The sequence below is a fragment of the Falco biarmicus genome, chromosome 1 (assembly GCF_023638135.1).
Source record: "Falco biarmicus isolate bFalBia1 chromosome 1, bFalBia1.pri, whole genome shotgun sequence".
In the NCBI taxonomy this organism is placed as follows: Eukaryota; Metazoa; Chordata; class Aves; order Falconiformes; family Falconidae; genus Falco; species Falco biarmicus.
In genome coordinates, this window is record NC_079288.1 from 1,429,576 (window position 1) to 1,448,990 (window position 19,415).

At 67.4% G+C, this 19,415-nt stretch overlaps 6 protein-coding genes across 8 annotated transcripts in view; 2 read left to right on the top strand and 4 right to left on the bottom strand.

Annotated features, from left to right (window-relative positions):
- NPLOC4 (NPL4 homolog, ubiquitin recognition factor) overlaps positions 1-1,310 on the bottom strand; it is a 29,308-nt gene extending 27,998 nt beyond the window's left edge. Inside the window, exon 1 of one of the 2 annotated variants that reach the window (XM_056331884.1) lies at positions 1,127-1,310. In XM_056331884.1, coding sequence (XP_056187859.1) covers positions 1,127-1,141 — 15 coding nt within the window. In that variant the 5' untranslated portion in view covers positions 1,142-1,310. The remainder of the gene's footprint in view (positions 1-1,126) is intronic. The other variant, XM_056331876.1, reaches the window with a different exon arrangement.
- A 440-nt stretch (positions 1,311-1,750) lies between these two features.
- TSPAN10 (tetraspanin 10) lies at positions 1,751-3,308 on the top strand. The gene is made up of 3 exons (XM_056347286.1): positions 1,751-1,816; positions 2,263-2,810; positions 2,902-3,308. Exons 1-3 carry the CDS (start codon positions 1,751-1,753, stop codon positions 3,206-3,208), a joined length of 921 nt encoding a protein of 306 aa, XP_056203261.1. The 3' UTR covers positions 3,209-3,308.
- An 83-nt stretch (positions 3,309-3,391) lies between these two features.
- PDE6G (phosphodiesterase 6G) lies at positions 3,392-5,022 on the bottom strand. Its single transcript, XM_056322857.1, has 4 exons — positions 4,904-5,022; positions 3,854-4,080; positions 3,703-3,743; positions 3,392-3,588 (listed from the first exon to the last, which is right to left on the bottom strand). The coding sequence occupies exons 2-4, from the start codon at positions 3,997-3,999 to the stop codon at positions 3,512-3,514; spliced, it is 264 nt and encodes an 87-aa protein (XP_056178832.1). The 5' UTR covers positions 4,000-4,080; positions 4,904-5,022; the 3' UTR covers positions 3,392-3,511.
- Positions 5,023-5,075: 53 nt separating this feature from the next.
- On the bottom strand, positions 5,076-7,729 carry OXLD1 (oxidoreductase like domain containing 1). Of its 2 annotated transcripts, XM_056322845.1 has the most exons (3): positions 7,661-7,729; positions 6,650-7,067; positions 5,076-5,097 (listed from the first exon to the last, which is right to left on the bottom strand). In XM_056322845.1, exons 1-2 carry the CDS (start codon positions 7,703-7,705, stop codon positions 6,678-6,680), a joined length of 435 nt encoding a protein of 144 aa, XP_056178820.1. In that variant the 5' UTR covers positions 7,706-7,729; the 3' UTR covers positions 5,076-5,097; positions 6,650-6,677. The 2 variants fall into 2 exon arrangements, with proteins under 2 accessions (XP_056178820.1, XP_056178812.1); XM_056322837.1 differs by lacking the exon at positions 5,076-5,097 and having other exon boundaries at positions 5,679-7,067.
- Positions 7,730-7,838: 109 nt separating this feature from the next.
- On the top strand, positions 7,839-10,147 carry CCDC137 (coiled-coil domain containing 137). The gene is made up of 6 exons (XM_056326686.1): positions 7,839-8,060; positions 8,347-8,477; positions 8,674-8,884; positions 9,207-9,289; positions 9,414-9,493; positions 9,707-10,147. Exons 1-6 carry the CDS (start codon positions 7,903-7,905, stop codon positions 9,920-9,922), a joined length of 879 nt encoding a protein of 292 aa, XP_056182661.1. The 5' UTR covers positions 7,839-7,902; the 3' UTR covers positions 9,923-10,147.
- A 2,557-nt stretch (positions 10,148-12,704) lies between these two features.
- Positions 12,705-19,201, bottom strand: GPRC5C (G protein-coupled receptor class C group 5 member C). The gene is given in 6 exon segments (XM_056326552.1): positions 12,705-12,880; positions 13,122-13,220; positions 13,222-13,269; positions 13,482-13,576; positions 14,203-15,262; positions 16,672-19,201. Coding segments are annotated over 6 exon segments (1,533 nt in total). The 5' UTR covers positions 16,870-19,201; the 3' UTR covers positions 12,705-12,847.
- Positions 19,202-19,415: the final 214 nt, after the last annotated feature.

The window sequence follows — 19,415 nt, forward strand, 5'->3', positions numbered from 1 at the left end:
CACAGCACAGACCATCCCCACGGCTCCTCCCTCCTGCTTCAATGCTGCTCTTCAGAAGGGCGTGCAAATGTACAAGAAGTAATTTGCTCTTGGTAAGGCAGCCCTGGCCCGATGTTTGCATGCCGCAGGATGAATTATCCTAATGCACAAGGCATGGCAAGAAGCTGGCACCAAGAAAAGTACTAACGCTGCTTTTTTTGTTAAAGCTCTGACCTCAGATGTGGAATTAAAACTTTCAGGAGGGTGAATCAGAGCTTCTATGGGGGCGATTTATTTAGTGCCGACACACAAACACCGGCCTAACTGGTGTAATGGGCACCAGGGCTGTTGTTAGGCTTCAGCCCACACTACTGATGAGCAACTTGCATCACTAATGAAAAGTTGAGAAGAGCCACGAGGCCCAGGCTACTCCTGTGAAACACTGCAACCTGAAGAGATAGGGAAAACTGGCAACAGTTTTGCTGCAGCCTGATGCAAGAGATAGGAAAAACCGGCAGCTCTCTGGGAAAAAGGCCGGGGACAATTCCTCACGTACTGGCAGGGAAGAGGCAAACAGGGCCACTGGTGTCCTGGTGCTGCCGGGGAGCAGAGCAGAGACTCGAGCTCCTCCGAGGAGCACCATGGAGCCACGCTCGGGCGACCGCGTGTGTGCTAACGGGGGGGCACGGGGGGCTGCCGGTGCCCCGGCGTTCCCTTGCAGGACCCCTTTGCGCTTCCCCGACCCTCAGCACGGGAGCAAGCCCGGCTGGCGGGGAGCGGGAGCCCCTCACGGTGCCGACGAGCCCCTCGGGCCAAGATGGGGTACCCCCCCCCCCGGCGCCGAGCGGGACCCCGGCTCCAAACCCCACACGCTCCCGGGGAGCATCTCCCCACGGGGAACCCGTCCGCGGCGCCGCTCCGGGGGGGCGGGAGAGCTGCCCGGCTGCGTCCCCGCCAGCCCCGGCTGGGCTCGGCCCCGGGGTCCGCGCTGCCGGCGGGATGCCCCGTCCGCGGAGGCCGGCGCGGCCCCGGGGCGCCCCGGTGCGGTCCCGCCGAGCGGGCTGAGCGCGGCCCGGCCCCGCCGCCCCACCGGAATCTGCTGCCTCATCGCCCCTCCCCCCGGCCGCCGCCGCCCGGCCCCACTCACGATCGTCTCCGCCATGGTACTGCCCGCCGGGGACCGGGGCTCGCCGCGCCGCCCAGCCACCGCTCCGGCCCGCTGCGGCCCGACCCGCTCCGTTCCGCCCTGCCCGGCCCGGCCCGCTCCGGCCCGCCGCCGCCCGGGCCCGGCCCGCCGCCTGCGCCGCCGCCGCCCGGGTCCCGCGCCCCGGCACCCGCGTTCCGCCCTGCGAGGGTTCCTAGGCCGGGCGGTGCCACAGCCACAGCCGTCCCCCTGCCCTGCCCCGGTGCCACCGCCACAGCCGTCCCCCTGCTGCCCCGGTGCCACCGCCACAGCCGTCCCCCCCGCTGCCACAGCCTGTTCCCCTCTGTGCCGCCGCCCTTTCGTTCCTCCCCTTTGCCGCGCCCCGCTCCGCGTCCCGCAGCGGCCGTGGGGTCCCTCGGTGCCCCTTCTCCCCACGCACGGAAGCCTCGGGGCGGGGGTCCCGGGGCCGGGTGGCGGGATGCGGGCTCCGCCGGGGACTGTTCCCCTGCTGGCCCGGGGGCCGGGACCGGGACCGGGACCGGGGCGGGGGCGCAGCCGCGGCACTATTTAAGCGCTGGCCGCGCGCGGCCCCTCACATGACAGCGGTGTGACCGGCCCGGCCCCGCCATGGCGTGGAGCGCGGCGTGGCTGCTCCGGCCCCGCGGCGGGGAGAGCGCCCACCTGCTGCCCCAGGTAACGGCGGGACCCCCCAGGGACTCTCAGCCCGCGCCCCTGCCACGTGCACCCCGGGGCCGAGGTGCAGGGTCCCGGGGTGCTGGGTCCATGCTGCAGCACCCGCAGCTCTGGGGGTCTCCATACAGATGAATCCGGGGGTCCCCCCGTTAGGGGCAGGGTCTCTGGGGGAGTACCCACCCGCTCCCTGCCTGCTCAGACCCTGGGATCTCGGTGGCAGGAGGGGTCACTGCGTGGGTGGGGGGCACCTGGCACAGGGGGCTCTTCCGAAGGGGGGACCTGGGGGCTCCAGGAGCTTGTGACAGCCTCTGGCTGTGGGATGGGGGTACATTGGTGAGGGGGCACTGGGGGGCTGCTGGGGCTGCCCTGCTGGCTGCAAGCGGCTGGTTGTCGGTGCAGGGGTCCAGGCTGGTGCGGCTGCCCTCCTCCTCCTCCGATGAGGATGACCACTCACTGGCCGGGGACACGGACCTGGCCGCAGGCGAGCAGGACCCCTGCGCTGTGGTGCTCCGGCCCCCCCCAAGCTGAGTCCCTTCAGCCAGTGCGTGCGGTACCTGGCCTTCCTCTGGAACCTGCTCTTCCTCCTGCTGGGCCTGCTGGCCCTGGCCGTGGGAGCGTGGGGGCTGCTGGCCAAGGGCTCGCTGGAGGGGGAGCGCCTGGCCCCCCTGGGCTCCGACCCCATGCTGCTCTTTGTGCTGGTGGGGCTGGGGTCCAGCACCGTCTCGCTGGCCGGCTGCCTGGGCGCCCTCCGCTCCAGCCCCTGCCTGCTGCGCTTCTTCGTGGGCGCCGTGCTCACCTTCGCCGCGCTGGAGGTGCTGGGGGGGCTGCTGCTGGTAGCGGCACGGCACCGGCTGCGCGACGCCATGCGGGACACCCTGCTGCTCTGCCTCCTGCGCTACCAGGAGGAGCCTGACCTGCGGTTCCTGGTGGATGAGGTGCAACGGAGCCTGCGGTGCTGCGGCCTCAGCTCCTACCGCGACTGGGAGACCAACCCGTGAGTTGGGGTATGGGGGGGGTGGGGTGTTGCTGGGGGGTACACTGGGAAGGTGCGTGGACCCAGCAGCTCTCCTTGTCCGTCCCCGCAGGTACTTCAACTGCAGTGCCCCGGGAGTGCAGGCGTGCAGCGTCCCTGCCTCCTGCTGCTTGGACCCCTGGCAGAATGGTACCCTCGCCAACACCCAGTGCGCCTTTGGGGTCCTGCGCCTGGGCGACATGGCGGCCAGCACCATCGTGCACCTGGGGGGCTGCGTGGCACAGCTCAGCGCCTGGCTTCACACCCAGGCGGGCGGCATCGTGGCTGGCGCAGCTGTGCTGGTGCTGGTCGAGGCCACTGGTGTGCTCATGGCGCTGAGGGTGCTTGGAGACATCATGCCCATTGGGGCACACGGTTGAGGTGTGTTGTGCTGGTTGCCACCCGGGGTGGGGGACACCATGGGAACGGAGACATGCAGGGGACTGACCCAGCCCAAAATAAATCTCATCGGAAAGCTGAGCCCCCCATGTCCCATCCATCCCGTGCCTCGGGGAGATGCCTTCCATCCACACCTCTGCCAGCCCCACACCACGACACCAGGCTCTTGCGCTTGTTCTGGGTTTTAATGAGCATTTCTCCAGGCTAAGCCCCACTGCGTGGATGGGGCGGCTTCTACCTACGCCATGATGCGGGGTGGGCGGGTGGCGGTGGCCACGGCCTACCTAGATGATGCCATACTGAGCCAGCTCGTGCAGCTCCAGGTGGCTGAAGGCTTCCCAGGGACAGATGACGGTGATGTCTGGGGAGAGGAGAGAAGCTGTGTCAGCAGGACTCCCCAGCCTGGCCGCAGGCGGCTGTGCCTGCAGCAAGCCCCACTCCCCCCTGCTGCAAAGGGGGGACAGGACCACCATACCTGTTCCCAGCCCCTCCATGCCCGGGATGTCATCACCAAACCTGCAAGGAGAGAGTGAGCCTTAGCCCCCTGACCAGCCCCTACCCACCCCAGGCTGACACATACAGCTGTATCCCCACCACCGCAGGTCCCAGGGCTTAGCCCCACTCACCCCTGCACCCCCTTTTTGGGGGGCTTGCTTTTGAACTGCCTTGTCTGCCTCTGCTTGAATTTGGTCGGTCCCTTCCGGGGGGTGGCGGGTCCCCCGGTCACTCTGGTGGCTGATTTAACCTCTGGCTTGGAGACCTCCAGGCTCATGGCTGTGCCGGGGCTGGCCGCCTGCCCCGCGGCGGGGGTGTCCCAGCAGGTCTGGTGCTGGCGCAGGACGGCTTCTCACACCTGATGGAGGGCAGATGTGGGGGACCCTCTTCTCCTACCACCTCCAGGCACCCTGTGCCCCCATTCCCACCCTGTCCTGCCCTTGGCTGATCAGCTTTCCAGGCTGCCCTGGAGGAGAGACCCCCTCCCTGCAACCTTGACTTAGCCCAGCTCAGAGCCCGCTAATCCCCTTACCCCAAAAGCAGGGAAGTGCATCCCTGGGGTCAGCAGAGCTGCTGCCTCCCCTTGTGGCAGTTCCTCCAGCCCTTGCCCCCTGCCCCAGCCTGGATATGACACCCGGGGGGCCTGCTGCCGGGAGCCCCCCCCACCGCTCACCCCAGGCTCTGTGCTGAGCTGCGTGCCATGGTGGGTTGCTATCAGTGCAGGCATGGGAGCACGGCGTCCCCTGGGGCTTGTTTGCAGCGGGATGGGTTTTGGGGATGCTGGGCTGCGGATCCCTTGGGACCCATGCTAGGATGCAGGTGGCTGTGGCAGCAGGGGGAGCGCAGGGTGACAGCCAAGGTGGACATCACACGGGATCCATCCTGCTGTGGTTGTGCCGCCTCTGAACACACAGCCATGCCATGGGCCAGGTGCGGGAGTTTTGCAGCACAGGATGCGACTCCGGCATCGGTGCAAGGGTGCTCAGCCCCACTGCGGAGCCCAGCAGCTCAGCCTGACCCCAGGGGAGAAGGGATCCAGCCCAGGGAGATGCCAGAGGTGCTGCTCCCGGCTGCAGGAGTAGGAAGCAACAGCAGGCTCCTGCCTGGAGCAAAGCAGTGCCCTGCCCGGTGACACTGGCACCGGGTCCGGTTCTGTGCACGGAGCAGAGCCCCCAACTTACGCAACCGCCGCAGTCCCTGAGGCCAGCGCTGCTCCGCAGGAGATCTTCCGTCTGGCTCCTGCCAGCGCACGTCCTATAGGCGCTCTGGGTGGCTTTTAGGGGAGGGCAGATTTATCCTGCTTTGGGGTAATAGGATTATTTATGTCCCTTCTTTTCAAAGGGGTAATCCGGTGTCCTCGCCCTCCTACTCTGCCCTGGTGGGGAGGGGGTGTCTGGATTAGTGACGCTGGGACTGATGGTGGGAGGATGGGCAGCAAATCACCTGTGGGGAGACCCTGCCTCCCCAAATCACCAAGGTGTCTCTCCTAGGGGGGACCTCCTGCTCCCTGAGAGATCACCCCAGTGCCCCTTGATCCCAGGGGCAGGGATGGGACCCCCAGCCTCCCCAGGACCAGCTTGCTGTGAGGATGCATGAACAGGAACCAAACACCCTTCATGGGTTGACCCCAACAGGGCAAGGCAGCACTGTGGGCAGGCTGTGCTTGGAAATAATGGGAAAACACCAGGACACACTGGACTTCCAGCCTGTGCTTGGTGCTGAGCACCGTCCAGCCCCGACAGCTGCTGGGTACTGCTGCCAGGGGTCACCTGAGCATGGGGGGCTGCCCTGGGCTGGCCCCCTGAACATCGTCCCTGCTGGTGCCACCATGGGGAGAAGCCTGAGCCAAAACCTGGCAGAATTGGGGCTGAGCAGCCCAGCAGCCCTACTCTCCGTGGGATGATATCACACCAAAGCTTCCCTTAATCCCAGCACTAAAGCAATTACAAAAAGGAATAATCTCAGTACGCTTTAATTGAACTTCAGCCCCTGCCACTAATTGCAATTAGTTGGATGCCAACAAGTAGGATTAGAGGGATGAGGGAGCGTTTTCTACGAAGCTGGCAGAACCAGCTACTTCTCCAGCAAAACGCAGGGCCCTTGTCTTAATTGCCGCTTCCAGTTTGGGCTTCGTTAGCGAGTGTTGCTGGACGGTTTGTGGCTCCCTGGGGAGCCCATGCCAGGAGGGTATGGGGGGGTCCCCATGGCCGGGAGCCCGTGAGTTCCCCAGCACAGCCGAGCAGGATGGAGGCAAAGGCAATGGAGGAAGAAACGCCACCGTGAAGAACAGCTTGGTGGGTTGTGACCTTGGTGCCGGAGCTGGGGATGGTGCCACTGCCAGGCCCCACGTGCTCTCAGCTGCACGCTACCTGCACCTCCTGCCCGGGGCAGGGGCCAGCAGCCCCGGTGCCCACCCTGCAAGCCCTTCACGCAGAGAAGCCCCTAAGAGGCTTAAGGTGCCGGTAGGAGGGTGTCCGGTGTGGCACCCAGCCCTCCTCAATCACCAGGTCATGGCCAAGCTTCAGAAGGTGCTTAAAATCCAAGCTGGGGAGGGCAAGGACAATGCAAGAGCAGCGGCACGGGGAGGGCTGGGTGTGGGGGGGATGTGCCAGCCTGCCCTTGGCAGGGATTTTCCATTCTGGGGGAGCACAGCACATGCTGGGAAATCTGGGGCTCAAGAGAGACGCGAACTGCTGCCTGTCCCCGGGGCAGGTTCCCTGTAGATGTGGCGAGATGTGACCTCAGCACCACCTGTACCGAAGCACATCTGGGACCCCCTGCTCGATGCTGGACAGGCCCCCGGGGGGGCTCAGAGCAGCACCAGCCCATCACCCCCAGAGCTCAATACACACAAATTAAATACTTTAAATAATCTGAGTCCGGATCCCACCACCCAGCTTGGAGCAGAGGCTCCTGTGGGGTGTCACCTGCTGGTTTTTGGGGACCAGGGGAGGATCAGTCCTTCATGCGCAGCTTGATCTCCATCTTGAGGATCATTTTAATGTTCTCATCCTCCACGTGCTCCTCCACGGCTGCCAAAGCCTGTGCCCCGCCGTCCTGGTACCGCTCCAGCAGCTCCTCTACGTACCCAACCCAGACGCAGTTGGGGCAGCCGGTGCCACAGCAGTGTGTGGGTGGTGGTGGGATTGGGGGGGCAGCAGGAGGGACCGTCCCCTCGCTCTGGGGGGTACCCGTCTCACCGTCGCTCCCCAGGGTATCTGAGGTGCCGTTGGTCTCTTCTGGGGTGTCCGAAAGTTTCCGAAGGCTGGAGATGGTGGTGGGGTCGGGGTGCGGGGTCCCTTCCCTGAGCAGCCCCCTGGGGTTGCCGGCACCATCCAGGGGCTCCTGAGAACCCCAACCCCGCGCTGACGTCAGCCTGGCAGAAACGCAGGGGGCTGTACCCCCCCCTCAGCCTGGCCAAAGGACCCCCACCCACCCCACAGCACCCTGCTCCCAGTGCGCCCCCCTCATCCCACCACCATCACCCCCCCAGCAGCTCACACAGCCCCAGCAGCACCCCCTGGCCCCCCATCCCAGCATCCCCATCCTCCCCCAGCTCCTCCCCATCCCAGCACTCCCCTTCTCCCCCTCTCAGCCCCTCACCCCCAGCACCCCCTTGTCCCCCCCCGGGCTCTCCCCCATCCCCAGCACTTCCTTTTCCCCCACTCAGCCCTCCATCCCCAGCACCCCCTTGTGTCCCCCACCCTCAGCACCCCTTCATCTCAACCCCAGCACCCCTCACCCCCCTACTCACTCCCCCCCATCCCCAGCACCCCCCTTGTCCCCCTCGTTCAGCCCCTCATCCCTAGCACCCCTCTACTCCCCCATTCCAGCACCCCCTTACCCCCGCCTCAGCCCCCCATCCCCACCACTCCTTTACCGCCCCCATCGCCAGCACCCCCTTCAGCCCCCCAGCACCCCGTACGCCCCCCCGTTACCGCCCGGCGCGCTCCCGCCAGGCCGCGGGCCCCCCGCAGCAACATCCGGCCGCCCCGCCCTGGTCCCGCCCCGGCCCCGCCCGAGCGGCAGCTCTCCCGGCCAATGGCAGCCCGGCGTGGCCGGCCGGCGAGGGCTCGGCCGCTGGGGAGCCAATAATGAGCAGGGGGCGGGGCCGGGGCGACGCCAGTCGGAGGGAAGCCGGAAGTGGCGGCGGGGCAGCCGCGTGGGGACCGGCGGAGCCATGGGCCGGGGTCCGGGGCTGCGGCGGGGACCGGGACCGGGACGACGGGGACCGGGACTTGGATCGGGATCAGGACCGGGACCGAGGCAGAGACAGAGGCAGGGATCGAGATCGGATCAGGGACCGGCAGCGGGGCCGAGCGCCCCGCAACGCGGTAGGTCAGTGTCCGGGGGATCCGGTCGGGTCGGGCCTGACTGGCTCCCGGTTCGGGGCCTGGACCCACGCGGGGTCTCGGTGCCCGGCTGGGCTCTGGCGTGGGCCTGGCTTCCAGGGGCTGGGTCCCGATGGCCCCCTGTGCGCAGGTCCCGATGGCCCGCCGGGTCTGCTGGTGCCTCGCCAGGTCCAGCTCCCCCGGTACCCTGCCGTGCCTGTGTCCCCGTGGCCCTTCGTGCCCCGGTCTTGGTGGTTCAGGGCAGGCCGCACACCGTGCTCCTTCTCTCCCAGGAAGGAGAGGAAGATGGACAACTTGAAGCCCAAGCACCCCGACGAGCAGGAGATCCCCTTCCGCCTGCGGGAGCTCATCAGGAGCCGTGAGGCCATGAAGCATCCCAGCCGTGAGAAGAGGCCAGCGGCAGGTGGGATGAAGAGCTGGCCCCAGCGGGGGTGCCCGGGGCCTGCCCGAGGAGCCCGTGGCACTGCAGTGCAGCTGGAGGCAGCCGGATCCTGCAGTGGGGCATCCTCTTCTCCCCGGTGATGTCCCGTTCCTGCCCTGCCAGGGGGAGGGAACCCCCGGATGGTCACTGCTGCAGCAATGTCACCTGTCTTTCCTAGAGAAGAAGAAGCAGCCCAAGTCAGAGGGCCCCAAGGCCCCGGGAGACATCCCCGTACCCAAGTTCAGGAGAGGAAAGGGGGAGTCAGAGCACTCCTATATCTGCCGCATGGAGCAGGAGGTGCAGCGTGTCCTCTTCCTCACGAAGAACCAGCTGCAGCGGGAGCCTGAGAAGGAGGGAATGGCACCGCAGAAGTCCAAGAGAAAGAAAGAGTGAGAGCAAGGCCACCGCAGCTGCTGGGGCTGGACTGGGTCAGCCCAGGCCTGTGGCCCGGCCTGATTCTGGGTGCGGGGTGGGTGCTTTGCTGGTGTTGCAGTGCAGGTCCAGCATCCAGCAGCGACTAGGGCTGTGGGGCTACCCTCCAGGGGGCTGAGTCACTGGTACCAGAGCCACAGGCCTGCTTCACCCTCCTGCTGGGCTGGAGCTGATGGGAGAGATGTGGGACCCCAGGTTTTGGGGGGATACCATGGGGCAGGAACTCGCTTACTTGCTCTCTGTCCAGTCATGAGTGCTGGCCATAATGCAGCTCTTCAGATTTCAGAATAAGAAGCTGGAAAAAGCTCGGAAGAAGAAGGAGGAGAAGAAAGAGGCCATGCTGGAGAAGAGACTGTTCCAAGGTGGGTCTTGCACAGCGGGGTGGCTAGGGTGACCCCCTGCCCCAGCAGCATGTGGAGAGCTGGGGGGTGAGCTGGAGTGGCGTGTCCCAATGAGCTCCTGCTGATGCCTGCGCCTGTTTCTCAGACAAGGTGGCATTTGGTGAAGTGGTTACGCAGCCGCCCACGATCACCTCGCGGCCCAGGGGCCGGGGCCCCACAGAGAAGGTGAGCTGTGGTGGGTGATGCCTCCTGCCCCTCGGCAACACCCTCGGGTACCTAGAGGTCTGGGCTGGACCTGGGTCACCTCACCTCCCTTGGGCTGGAAATCAGGCCTGGAAGCGCAGTGGTGGCCTCGGCCTCCTGGTGACAGTTCCTTGGAGCCTGATCCTGGCTTTATCACTCTTCATGCTCCCTGGCATGTCCCGTCTCTGCCCACAGGCTGGACAGAAGCAGCTCCTCCTGACGTCTCGCCTGGGCCAGAGCCAGACGTCCCCAGTGTCACCAGCAGTGCCAATGTCAATGGCTCGCCGTCGCATCGTGGAGGAGGAAAGAGCACGTGTCATCCAGGCCTACAGGGACATCCAGAGGCGCAAACAGAAGCAGCGGGAAGCGGCGCAGGGCAGCGCCTGGGCCAAATGCAGAGTCCCCAGCTGAGTCCAGCCTGGAGGAGCTGGGTTTCTGGTCCCAACAAGGGCGTACAGGCAGCACGGGACCCCAGGACTTGAGCGGGACAGTTGTCCTGATGCTGCTCTTCTGTTGCTGAGCCCTGGGGCTCCCCACGGCCCCCGCACCTCGGCTCGGGGCACCCCCCAGGGCTCAGCTCCGGAGCTGGGACCGCTGTGGTGCCATGGAACTATTTGTAGTAAAAGTGCCGCTGAGCGTTGGTGTGAGCGCGTCTGTGCCTCCCCAGCCTGCCTGGCTTCCTTCCCGCGGAAGGGACACCGGCTGTGCCGGCGTGTGCCGGTGGTGTGCCGGCAGATGGCAGTCCTGGCCCGCAGCGGGCATGTCACCATCACTCCGCTGTGGGGGCCCTGGCAGGGCTTTGGTTAGGGGCAGGACCCTTATTGCTCAGCCTTGAGGAAGACCCCAGTGCCTGACCGTGAACCCCCTGGCTCCCACCCTGACTCCCCGGTTGGAGGAGAGTGAGGCAAGCCCCGGGGACATGGAGTGTCCCCCAGGACTCACTTGCACGGTGTCACTTTTCCTCCATTGTCACCACTTGGGACACTGTGTGAGACCTTGGTCTGCAGCCACACTCGTCCCCTGCCCTCAGCATCACCACCCATCCTGGCACTGCCCAAGTCCCTGCCTGTCCCTGGCAGACTCTCTGGGTCACTGTGACCGCAGTGTCCTCCCTGCTGCCAGGGATGCTGCCATGGCCCCACCGCTGCACCGCACCAGCTCTGTGCCATACGGCACACTGCGAGGCCCCATGCCATCCAGACATACCCCACCAAGGCTTACAGCCCCCCCAGCTCCCGGCCCTCGGGGACAGGTCTGGGGGGCTGCTGCCAGCACAGCCCATGTCTGCCCACAGGGCTGGCGTGGCAGCTTCACCTGGATGGGACAAAGGCAGCGCTGTTCTCCGCCCCGTGCCTGAGCGCCTGCACAAAGCGTTGCCTGTTGGAGTGGGGCCGGCCCTGGCTCTGTGGCCAGTGCTGACGGCAGCCGGTGGGATCCCAGCCTTCCGGAGGGGCTGGGCACGGGGAGCAGAGCCACCGGCACCCCTCTGGTGTCCCCTGCCAGAGCCAAATGGGGACAAGGGCTTTGTACCTTGTTTTTCAGGTGACTCTGATGTCCCCAGGGCTGTCACCTCCTTCCTTGCACGCTGGGAAGGCAGGGCTCTGCCACACCGTGCCTGGGGATGCTGTGCACCCCAGCTCAGCCAGGCTGGCAGGTGGATGTACCTTGGCGGGGGGGGGGGTGGGGGCGGGGGGCGGGGCACACACTTGGGCCCCACCATACCATGTGGTGCCAGTGCCCAGGAGGAGGGCACACTGTGGTGGCAGCAGCCCTGGGGATCTTTGAGTGGTGCTGCTTGGAGACGTCTCCACTGGCAGCTGGTGCCAGGTAAACACGGGTGACACAGCACAGCCCCAGGGGGCACGGCCAGCTCCTGCTGCCAACGGCCAGCTCCTGCGGCCCTCCCCAGCCTTTGCGGCTGCTGTGTCCCCACAGCCTGGAGCACTGGCACGTGCCAGCCAGCAAGGGCATGGCTGGGACATGGTGTGTGCCAGGCTCTGGCTGGTGCATCCCTTGTGTGGGCACCGTGGCAGTGCGAGGCGCTCGTGCCTGCAGCCATGGGCAGCCCCGCTGCCCGCCAGCCCGGCTCCAGCTCAAGGAGACCGGGTCACCCATCTGCCCCCACGAAGCCATTTCAGTCCCTGAATAATTCATGGTACTGCTGGCCACAGCCGCAGGCTTCCTGCCTGGCAGGAGAAATCGCTATGGAGGGGAAAGGCAATCTGAGCAGGAGAAACCGCCCCCCGACCTTGGCATGTCCTCCGGGCCGTGCCATTCCCCGCCAGGCAGCCCATCTGCCTGCCCTGCCGAGCCCGCCAGCTCCCGGCCCAGCCGCCCCATCTGCCTACCTGGCCCCAGCACATGGTGCCGCAGGGCGACGGAGAGCAGGGCTGGGGGGCGTCGAGGGCCCTGCCCTCAGCCCCCTCCCTTGCTCCCCATTGCCCCCAGGACGTGGGGGCTGAGCCCACTGGCACTGCAGCACAAGCCTTGGGCTGTGGTGGGGTCAGGGATGGTGGAGCAGCCGGCGGCGTGGCTGGGTACCTGCTCCCCATCGTGGGCTGCCTGCTACAGCACCATGTAGGAAAAACCGCGTTTATTGGGGGCTGACCTGAAAAAAAAGGGGGGGAAAGGAAAAACAACAGAGAAAGCCACGAGGAGGGTGAGGGGCCCCAGCTTCCTCCCTGCTCCCTGGGAGGGATCCCCGAGCCGTGGAGGGGGAAGGCACCGAGAAGGCGGCTGGAGCCATGGGGGGCCAGATCCCCAGCTCCAGCAAGGCACGGATCCCCTGGACCCCGAGCAGCCCCCCCATACCCCAGCAAGGGGCAAACTGAGGCACAGCAGCAGTCAGAGCTGGGGAGAGCTTCATGTCACCCTGTGCCCTGCGTGGGACGGTGCTGGCTTGGCTCAGGGCCTGCGAAGTCCCTGGGGCTGGTGAGGGTCAGCGTGGGATCAGGGGCTCCGCACCGGGGGGAACCCTGGGCAGGAGCCCCCCCCAATCCCCAGCAGCAGATGGTCTCTGGCCCAGGGGGGATGGGGTGTCTGTGCGTCACAAAGGCAGTGAGGGGACGACTCCGAGTGGCCCCGTGGGAGCCAGTCCTTGCAGCAGGGACAGTGGCAGGGACGTGGGGGTCCGGGCAGAACTGGCAGCTTGCGGGTGCCGCAGCCAGGCAGGACGGGCAGGCAGGAGTGGTGGCTCCGGGACCGCATCCAGGCATCTCCCTGCACAGGAACCGGCTTCAGCTGCCAGACGGGGTGGGATGCACGTGGCGGGGCAGGAGGAGGCTTGGCGAGACCTCAGGAGCGGGACAGAGGGGCCATGGCCATCCCACCTGGACTTCACCAGCGGTTCCTGCTGTACGGGGACTGCACCTGCGGGCACAGCAGGATGGTGCTGAGATGGCACGGTGGTGGCAGCCAGACTGCAGCCAGGCTGGCAGAACCCAGTCCAGCGCCGGTGGGGAGGTGCAGCCTGACTCACTGCAGGGCTCCAGGGTGCTGGGCAGAGCCATCCCTGCCCCTGCCCTCCCACGCAAGACACTGCAGTGAAGACAGACTTTGCCCCCAGCCACGGGCTGGACCTCAGTGCCCGCTGCGTTGCACATTAACCCACCTGGCAGTTCCTGCCATCCCGCTGGGCGCTGCCGTGCCGGGCCTGTGCCGCGAAGGCGTCCTCGGCTCGCAGCGTGGAGCTGCTGCTGCCCGGCTGCGGGGCTGCTGGTGGAGGCACGGGGCAGGATCACGTCATACGGACCTTCGGTCTGAGGGGCAGACGCAGGGGGCTGTAGAGGCACTGGGAGCACCCCCAGCCCTGCAGGGTCCCAGGGGAGGAAGGGAAGGGGTGACCCTCCCCAGCACCCCATTACAGCAGCCCCTGGGACACCGTGGCCCCCAGCCTCATCCCGTCCATCAGGCAGGATGCAGCCACCACCAGTGAGCCCGGCTGGCCGCAGTGCCACACGGTATCACTTACCGGCCCTTTGTGCATCAGAGCCATCTCGGTGGGCTGGTAGACGCTGGTCAGCAGCTGCCCGTTGTAGCCACTGTATGGGGACACCGGCTTCTTGGCTGCAAAGAGATGGGGATGGTGCAGGGGGGGCTCACAGAGCCACCCCCACCCCACAGGGAGCTGGTTCTCGTTTGCAGGTTTAATGAGCTGACTCAGCAGCCGGCTGCTCTGTGCCTTTCCCTGGGGACAGGAGGTATGTCCCCAGGCTTTGCATCACCTTGCTGCTGGCACAGCCCCTGTCTGACCGGGCTTTGTTATTGTAGGGTCTCTCCGGAGGCAGGGTGGCGTGGGTGCTGCTCGGGAGCACCCACCCTGCCCCGTGGGCTGCAGACACCTTTGCTGGGGCAGGGCTGGCGACCGCCCGTCGGTCCCCATGGGGGCAGCTGACACCCGCCCTGTGTTATTGTAGGGTCTCGTGAGCAGAGCGCCTGCCTGGGGTGGAGGGCCAGGAGCCGTGGGCACCCCACGCCAGGGAGGGAGCACCTCTGCAGCTGCTGAGCTCAGCCCAAACTGGTAGACCCAGCCCAGCGGGTTTTCCGGAGCTACAACAACGGCAGGCGTCAATCCCAGGTGGGTCATGGCCAGACGTCTTGCCACCCGCCGCCCGCTGCCAGCCCTGGTGCCGGTGCCCGCTGCCAGCCCCGCCACGGGCCAAGAGGGTCCCCAGGGAGCCCCCGGTGCCTACCAAAGGAGGGCTCGTCCATGGAGAAGGCTTTGTTCTCCACAAACATGCTCTGTGACTTCTGCTCCTTGAGGATGGTCTCGTAGCCCACCCCGCGCGTGGGGTAGGTGTCATCCTCGAAGGGTTGCTCAGGGCCCCGCCGCGTCATGTGCGTCACCTCGGGGATGACGTAGAGGAGAAGGAAGGTACAGGCGTTGGAGACCAGTGCAACGGCCAGCGTGGGGTCATCCCAGCCAGGCTTCTTGCCCACGTGCTGGTTCCCGTAGAGGTACATGGTCGTCCATGACACCCAGATGGCCATGGAGAGGCCGGTGGTGGCCAGGATGAAGGTGCTGTGCTTGCGCCAGCGGCTGTAGCGGCCACAGAGGGCTGGCCAGGCGGTGCCAAAGGCGGCTACCAGCAGGAACATGACGTAGATGAGTGCCATGACGAAGTCAGCATCCGCCAGCTGGCAAGGGTCGGAGGAGCCACCCTCCTGCCGTGCCACTGTGATGATGAGCCACTCGGTGTTGATGATGACCTCCACCAAGGTGAGGAGCAGGGCCACCACCAGCGTCACCCAGCCCCGCGGGCCCCGGTTCCTCCGCACCAAGAAGTTGAGGGCCATGGCATGCGCCAGCAGGGAGGAGAAGCAGATGCCAAAGAGGACGCCGAAGAGGAAGCGGCGTGAGGTGCAGGTGGAGAAATCTGCCCCCACGATGAAGTCGAATGTCAGGCAAAAGAGCCCAAAAGTGCCCAGAAGAAAGAAGACCTGCGTGGCCACCAGGCTCTTCTTCTGGGGGTCCTGCACGAAGGGCAGGCTGGCCACCAGGACGATGGTGAGCACGAAGCTGGTCACCACACCGAGGCTGGCCACGGCCTCCAGCACAATGCCCCAGACTGCCGAGAGGTCACAGAGGTTGTAGTAGAGGGAGGCGAGGTCCTTGCCGCAGCCGGAGGGAGGGATGGTCTGTCCGCTGGCCGTGGGGAGCAGGGCCAGCAGCACGCAGGCAGCTGCTGGCGGCACCGCTGCAGCACCCATCCTGCACCGCAGTGCTGGCGCTGAGCGGGGCATCCAGGGACCCTGCGGGACAGAGGGAGTGTTAGGAAGCGGGGATCGGGGCCGCAGTTCTGCTCCTGGTGCTGACTGTGGCATTGCCAGGGCTCAGAGCATCCCTGCCCACAGCCCCCACTGGGCATCACTCCCACCGGGCCAGGGCAGGCGGCTGGGTCCTGGGGAGCGCTGGCACAGCTGAGCCCACCCCAGCGTGGCCCAAAGCAGCCCCAGATGGGACCGGGATGACACATGTCCCCTGCTGGCTCCTGGCCTGGAGACCAGAGGCAGCCGAGGGGGGCTCAACCTCCTCTGCACCCCGCACTCTCTCTCCTGACATGGGACTTCTCTGAGCGCGGCTGTGCCGATCCCTTCCTCCGGTGCCGGGAACAGACAGCCCGTGCCCACTGGCTTTCTCGGGAACACCGAATGCAGGCCCGGGCCAGACTGGCAGAAGTAACGCCTGGGGACAAGGCTGTCCCCCCGGCTTGTCCCTGCGTGCCAGCACGTTCCTCTTTCCACTTCTCCTGTCCCACTTCTTTCCTCCAGCTCCGGGCACCGACCCAGCGCAGGTCCCGTGTCCGGCACTGCCGGCCGCCGGCACACAGGCAGCGCAGCCTGGCACGGCACGGCACGGCACGGGGGTCCCTGTCCCCCCTCCTGCAGCCCCGGGGAGTGCGGGGTGGGCACGGGGAAGAGGAGGAGACAGCGAGAAAGCTGCAGCCCCGCTGCTGGCGGGGGAATCCCGGCAGGAGACCTCCGGCAAGGTGACCCCGGGCTGGAGCGGGGGCAGCGCCTCGGGCCGGGACCCCTGGCTGCCCCCGCAGACCCGCCCCGCACCCGGGGCTGCCGCTCCCGGATGGGGTCAGGGACCCCCGGCCCCCGCGGGCCGGACCGGACTGGTGGCACCGCGCCCTCTCCGGCTGCCCCCCCCCCCCCGCCCCCCGGTCGGTCCCCCGCCCCCGCGGCCAGACCCCCGCCCCCCCGGTCGGCCCCGGCCCCGTTCTCCGGCGCTCCCGCCCGGTGCCGGCCCCCAAACTTGGCCAGAGCCGCCCCCAACTCCTCGGCCAGGCGAGCTCGCGGGGGCGGCCGGCTCCGGGTCCCGCTCCGGGATCCCGCACCGTTCCCGTGAGGTTCCCCAGGCCCCCAGCCCTGCGGGGCTCGGCACCCCCCCCCGCCCCGGCCCCGCTCACCGGCTCCACGCCCGGTGCCCGGCCGCTCCCCGCGCTCCGCCGTGCCGAGCCCCGGTCCCGCCGCACCGTGCGCGCCTGCCCGGCCCGGCGCGGCCCCTCCCCGAGGTGCGGCTCTGCCCGGGGAGCGCGCCCGGGGCTGGCCGGGACCTGCCCCGCCACGGGCGGGGGGCGCCGAGCCGGGCGGGGGTCCCTGCCCCGGGGGCGTGGGGGCGTGAGCCGGGGGGTGAGATGGGCAGGGGAGCCCACCTGGCCATCGCGGCGATGAGTCCGTGGGGTCTCAGCCCAGCGGGGCCGGGGCTGCCCGGCGCTGCGGGGCTGGCGCCACCGGGAAAGACCCTCGGGGGACATGGGATGGCGGCGGGGGGGGTGGGGGGCCGTCTGTGCCGGGGCAGCATCACCCGCACGGGGCCTCGCCCCCGCCACCTGGTGCTGGGCCGGTGGCATCCAGCCCGGCGAGGTCCTCGGGGGGCCGGGAGCGGGGCAGGAAGCACCGGCTCCCGGCGGGAAGCCCCAAGGCGCAGCCCGGAGGGGCCTCCCGCAGGAATGTCAGCTGACGGCTAAAGCCGGAGCCCTTGGCAGGGCGGCGGGGCCCCAGAGAGCCCTTCCCGCCGGCGGCCCGGGGCAGCCGCGGCGGTGGTCGGTGGTCCCTGCCCCGGCGGGGTGGCCGTGCGCCTTGGAGCTGAGCGGGGGCACCCTGCAGTCACCCATCCCGGCGGCTCGGGTACAGGGGAATGCCCCGGGAGAGTCGGGGTGCCCCGGGGGACCGGGGCCCTGCCAGCCTCCGGGGAGGTTTCCAGGCAGGCGCTGCTATTTTGGGAGGGTGAAGCAAGAAGGCGAAGGATGCGGACGAAAGTTCAACGTGCCTCTGGCGGGTCCTCCCCCAGCCCGGCATGGGATGAAAACAATCCCAGCAGAAAGGGCGGCAGAGCCGGAGCCGGCAGCACCCACGGCACGAGGACCGGCACCTGCCAGAGCCTGCGGCGAGGAGATGGCGTGTCTGGGCTGGGTGCTGCACCCGCTGCTGCCATCCTGCCCTTCTCCCTGTGGAGCGCTGGGCTGCAGGACGGCTCTCGGGGGAGGATGGTCCCTCCCAACTGAGACATGTGCACACGCGTGTGCCCTCGCATGGGTGCTGGAGCAGGGCGGCGTGGGCAGGGGGACTCTGCAGCAGCCTCCTGTGCCTCAGTTTCCCCAGGGAGCCGGAGTTCAGGCTCGCAGGGGCCTGGCAGTAGCCCCCGCTCTCTGGGAATGGCTCAGCCGCGGTAAGCAGTGCCAGGAGTGCGGGCTGGCTGCCGGGCTGGCCGTGACCGCAGCCCAGGCCATGCTGCATGCAGCTTCCTGCTGCCTGTTTCCTTCCGCCGCGTGGGGCCGGTGGGTTTCCCAGCTGCTGACTCAGCTCAAGCCCCCCGCCACCCCCACACCCGCCGTGGGACCGCTGCCAGGCGTCTGCCCTGCCGAGGCTGTCCTGCAGCTGCACAGCTTTCACCCTCGCGTCCCCCCCCATGGCGTTTGATTTCCTACCCCCTTTCCCGTGGGGACCCTTCTGGCTTTCCAGCCCTTCCTGCGCACCCCTGGGGTTTTTGTAGGTCCTACAGAAACACCCCACCAGGGAGGCGGCTGTGGGGTATGCGGGGTGTGATGCCACCACGTGCTGGCTGCCTGGCAGGGACCAACTGTGGACTGCAAGGGACCGGTGCGTGCCGGGGTGGTCAGTGCCTGGCACAGCCCTTTTGGCGAGGGCAGAGCCTGTTCCCCGTTCCCCAGTGCCGTGGATGGGCTGGGGACCACAGTGGTCCCCATGGTGCCATTTCCTCTGGCACAGCAGCCATGGTGAGGGGCTGGGCTGCAGCTTGGCATGGCACTGGGACCTGGGCCAGGCTTCCCTGCTGGCTCACTCCAAAAACATCGGCACGCCAGGCGCATATTTTCCAGGCTTACCTTTCCTATGGAGCTGCAGGGCCAGGCGGCTGGCGCGGCAGCACAGTGGCACGGCCGACTGCGCCCCAGCTCCGTGGCAGCTCCCACTCAGCCGGCCACAGCAGCTCCCCGCGGGAAGGCGAAAGCTGCACCTGGGGGCCCCACTGCCCTCCCCGCTGCCGCTCAGGCCGGGGCTGGGGAGCTGTTTTCCACCCCAGCCGGTTCTGTCCAGACCGGAGCCCCTCGCCACCGGCGGACGCGGTCAGCACATTTCCACCTCCCTCGCCAAGTGAATAAGCACCGGTTGGTGAGGGGGGGTGGTGGCGGTCCTGGCCTGCCACAAGCAGAGCTGGAGCTCCTGCCAAACACTGGCCTTGCCAGCCAAGCCCCCCTGCCCCTTGGCCCCTCTGGCCGTGGCAAAGGGCCCTGCAGTGGGATCGAGCCCTGGAAGCTCCTGGGGAGGGGTACCCACCGGGCAGGAGGTGCTGGCCAGGTTAATAACTAATCTTTTCCCAGTCCTGCTCTCCTCAAGTGCCAGAATTAATGGAGCGAACACCTCCCAGGTACCACCTGCGCCACCAGGTCGGGGTTTAACTCTGTCACCAGTATGGGCAGAGCCGGATCCTGCCTGGCGTAAGGCAGCATCGCTGGTGGGGGCTGCCTGTGCAGGGGACTGATCTGGCTGTGGGGTCCTGTGGTGTGTGCCAGCGCTTGTGTGGGTCAGCCCCACATCCCGGCAGTCGTGGCTTATCCCATATTTGCAACCGGGGCAAACCTTGTGCCCCATCTCACCGCGGTGCCGGGCACAGCCAGGGCTTGGTGGGGTGAGCACTGGAGAAGCCTGGTGGACTGGGGGGGTCTTTGGCTGAGGCCTTGCCTCCAGGGCAGCCCCCCAGGTGCTGTCCTACCCAGTCTTGGGGAATTAGAGCGGAAAGGCTGCTCTGTTTGGGGGGATTACACTAAGGACCTTATGGGGGAATTAGGGTGGGGAGCAGGGGGGGCCAGCTCGCTGTCCCGGGCTGTGCCAGCTCTTCAAGTGTCCCATCCCTGCCCTCTGGTGGCAGCTGGGGACA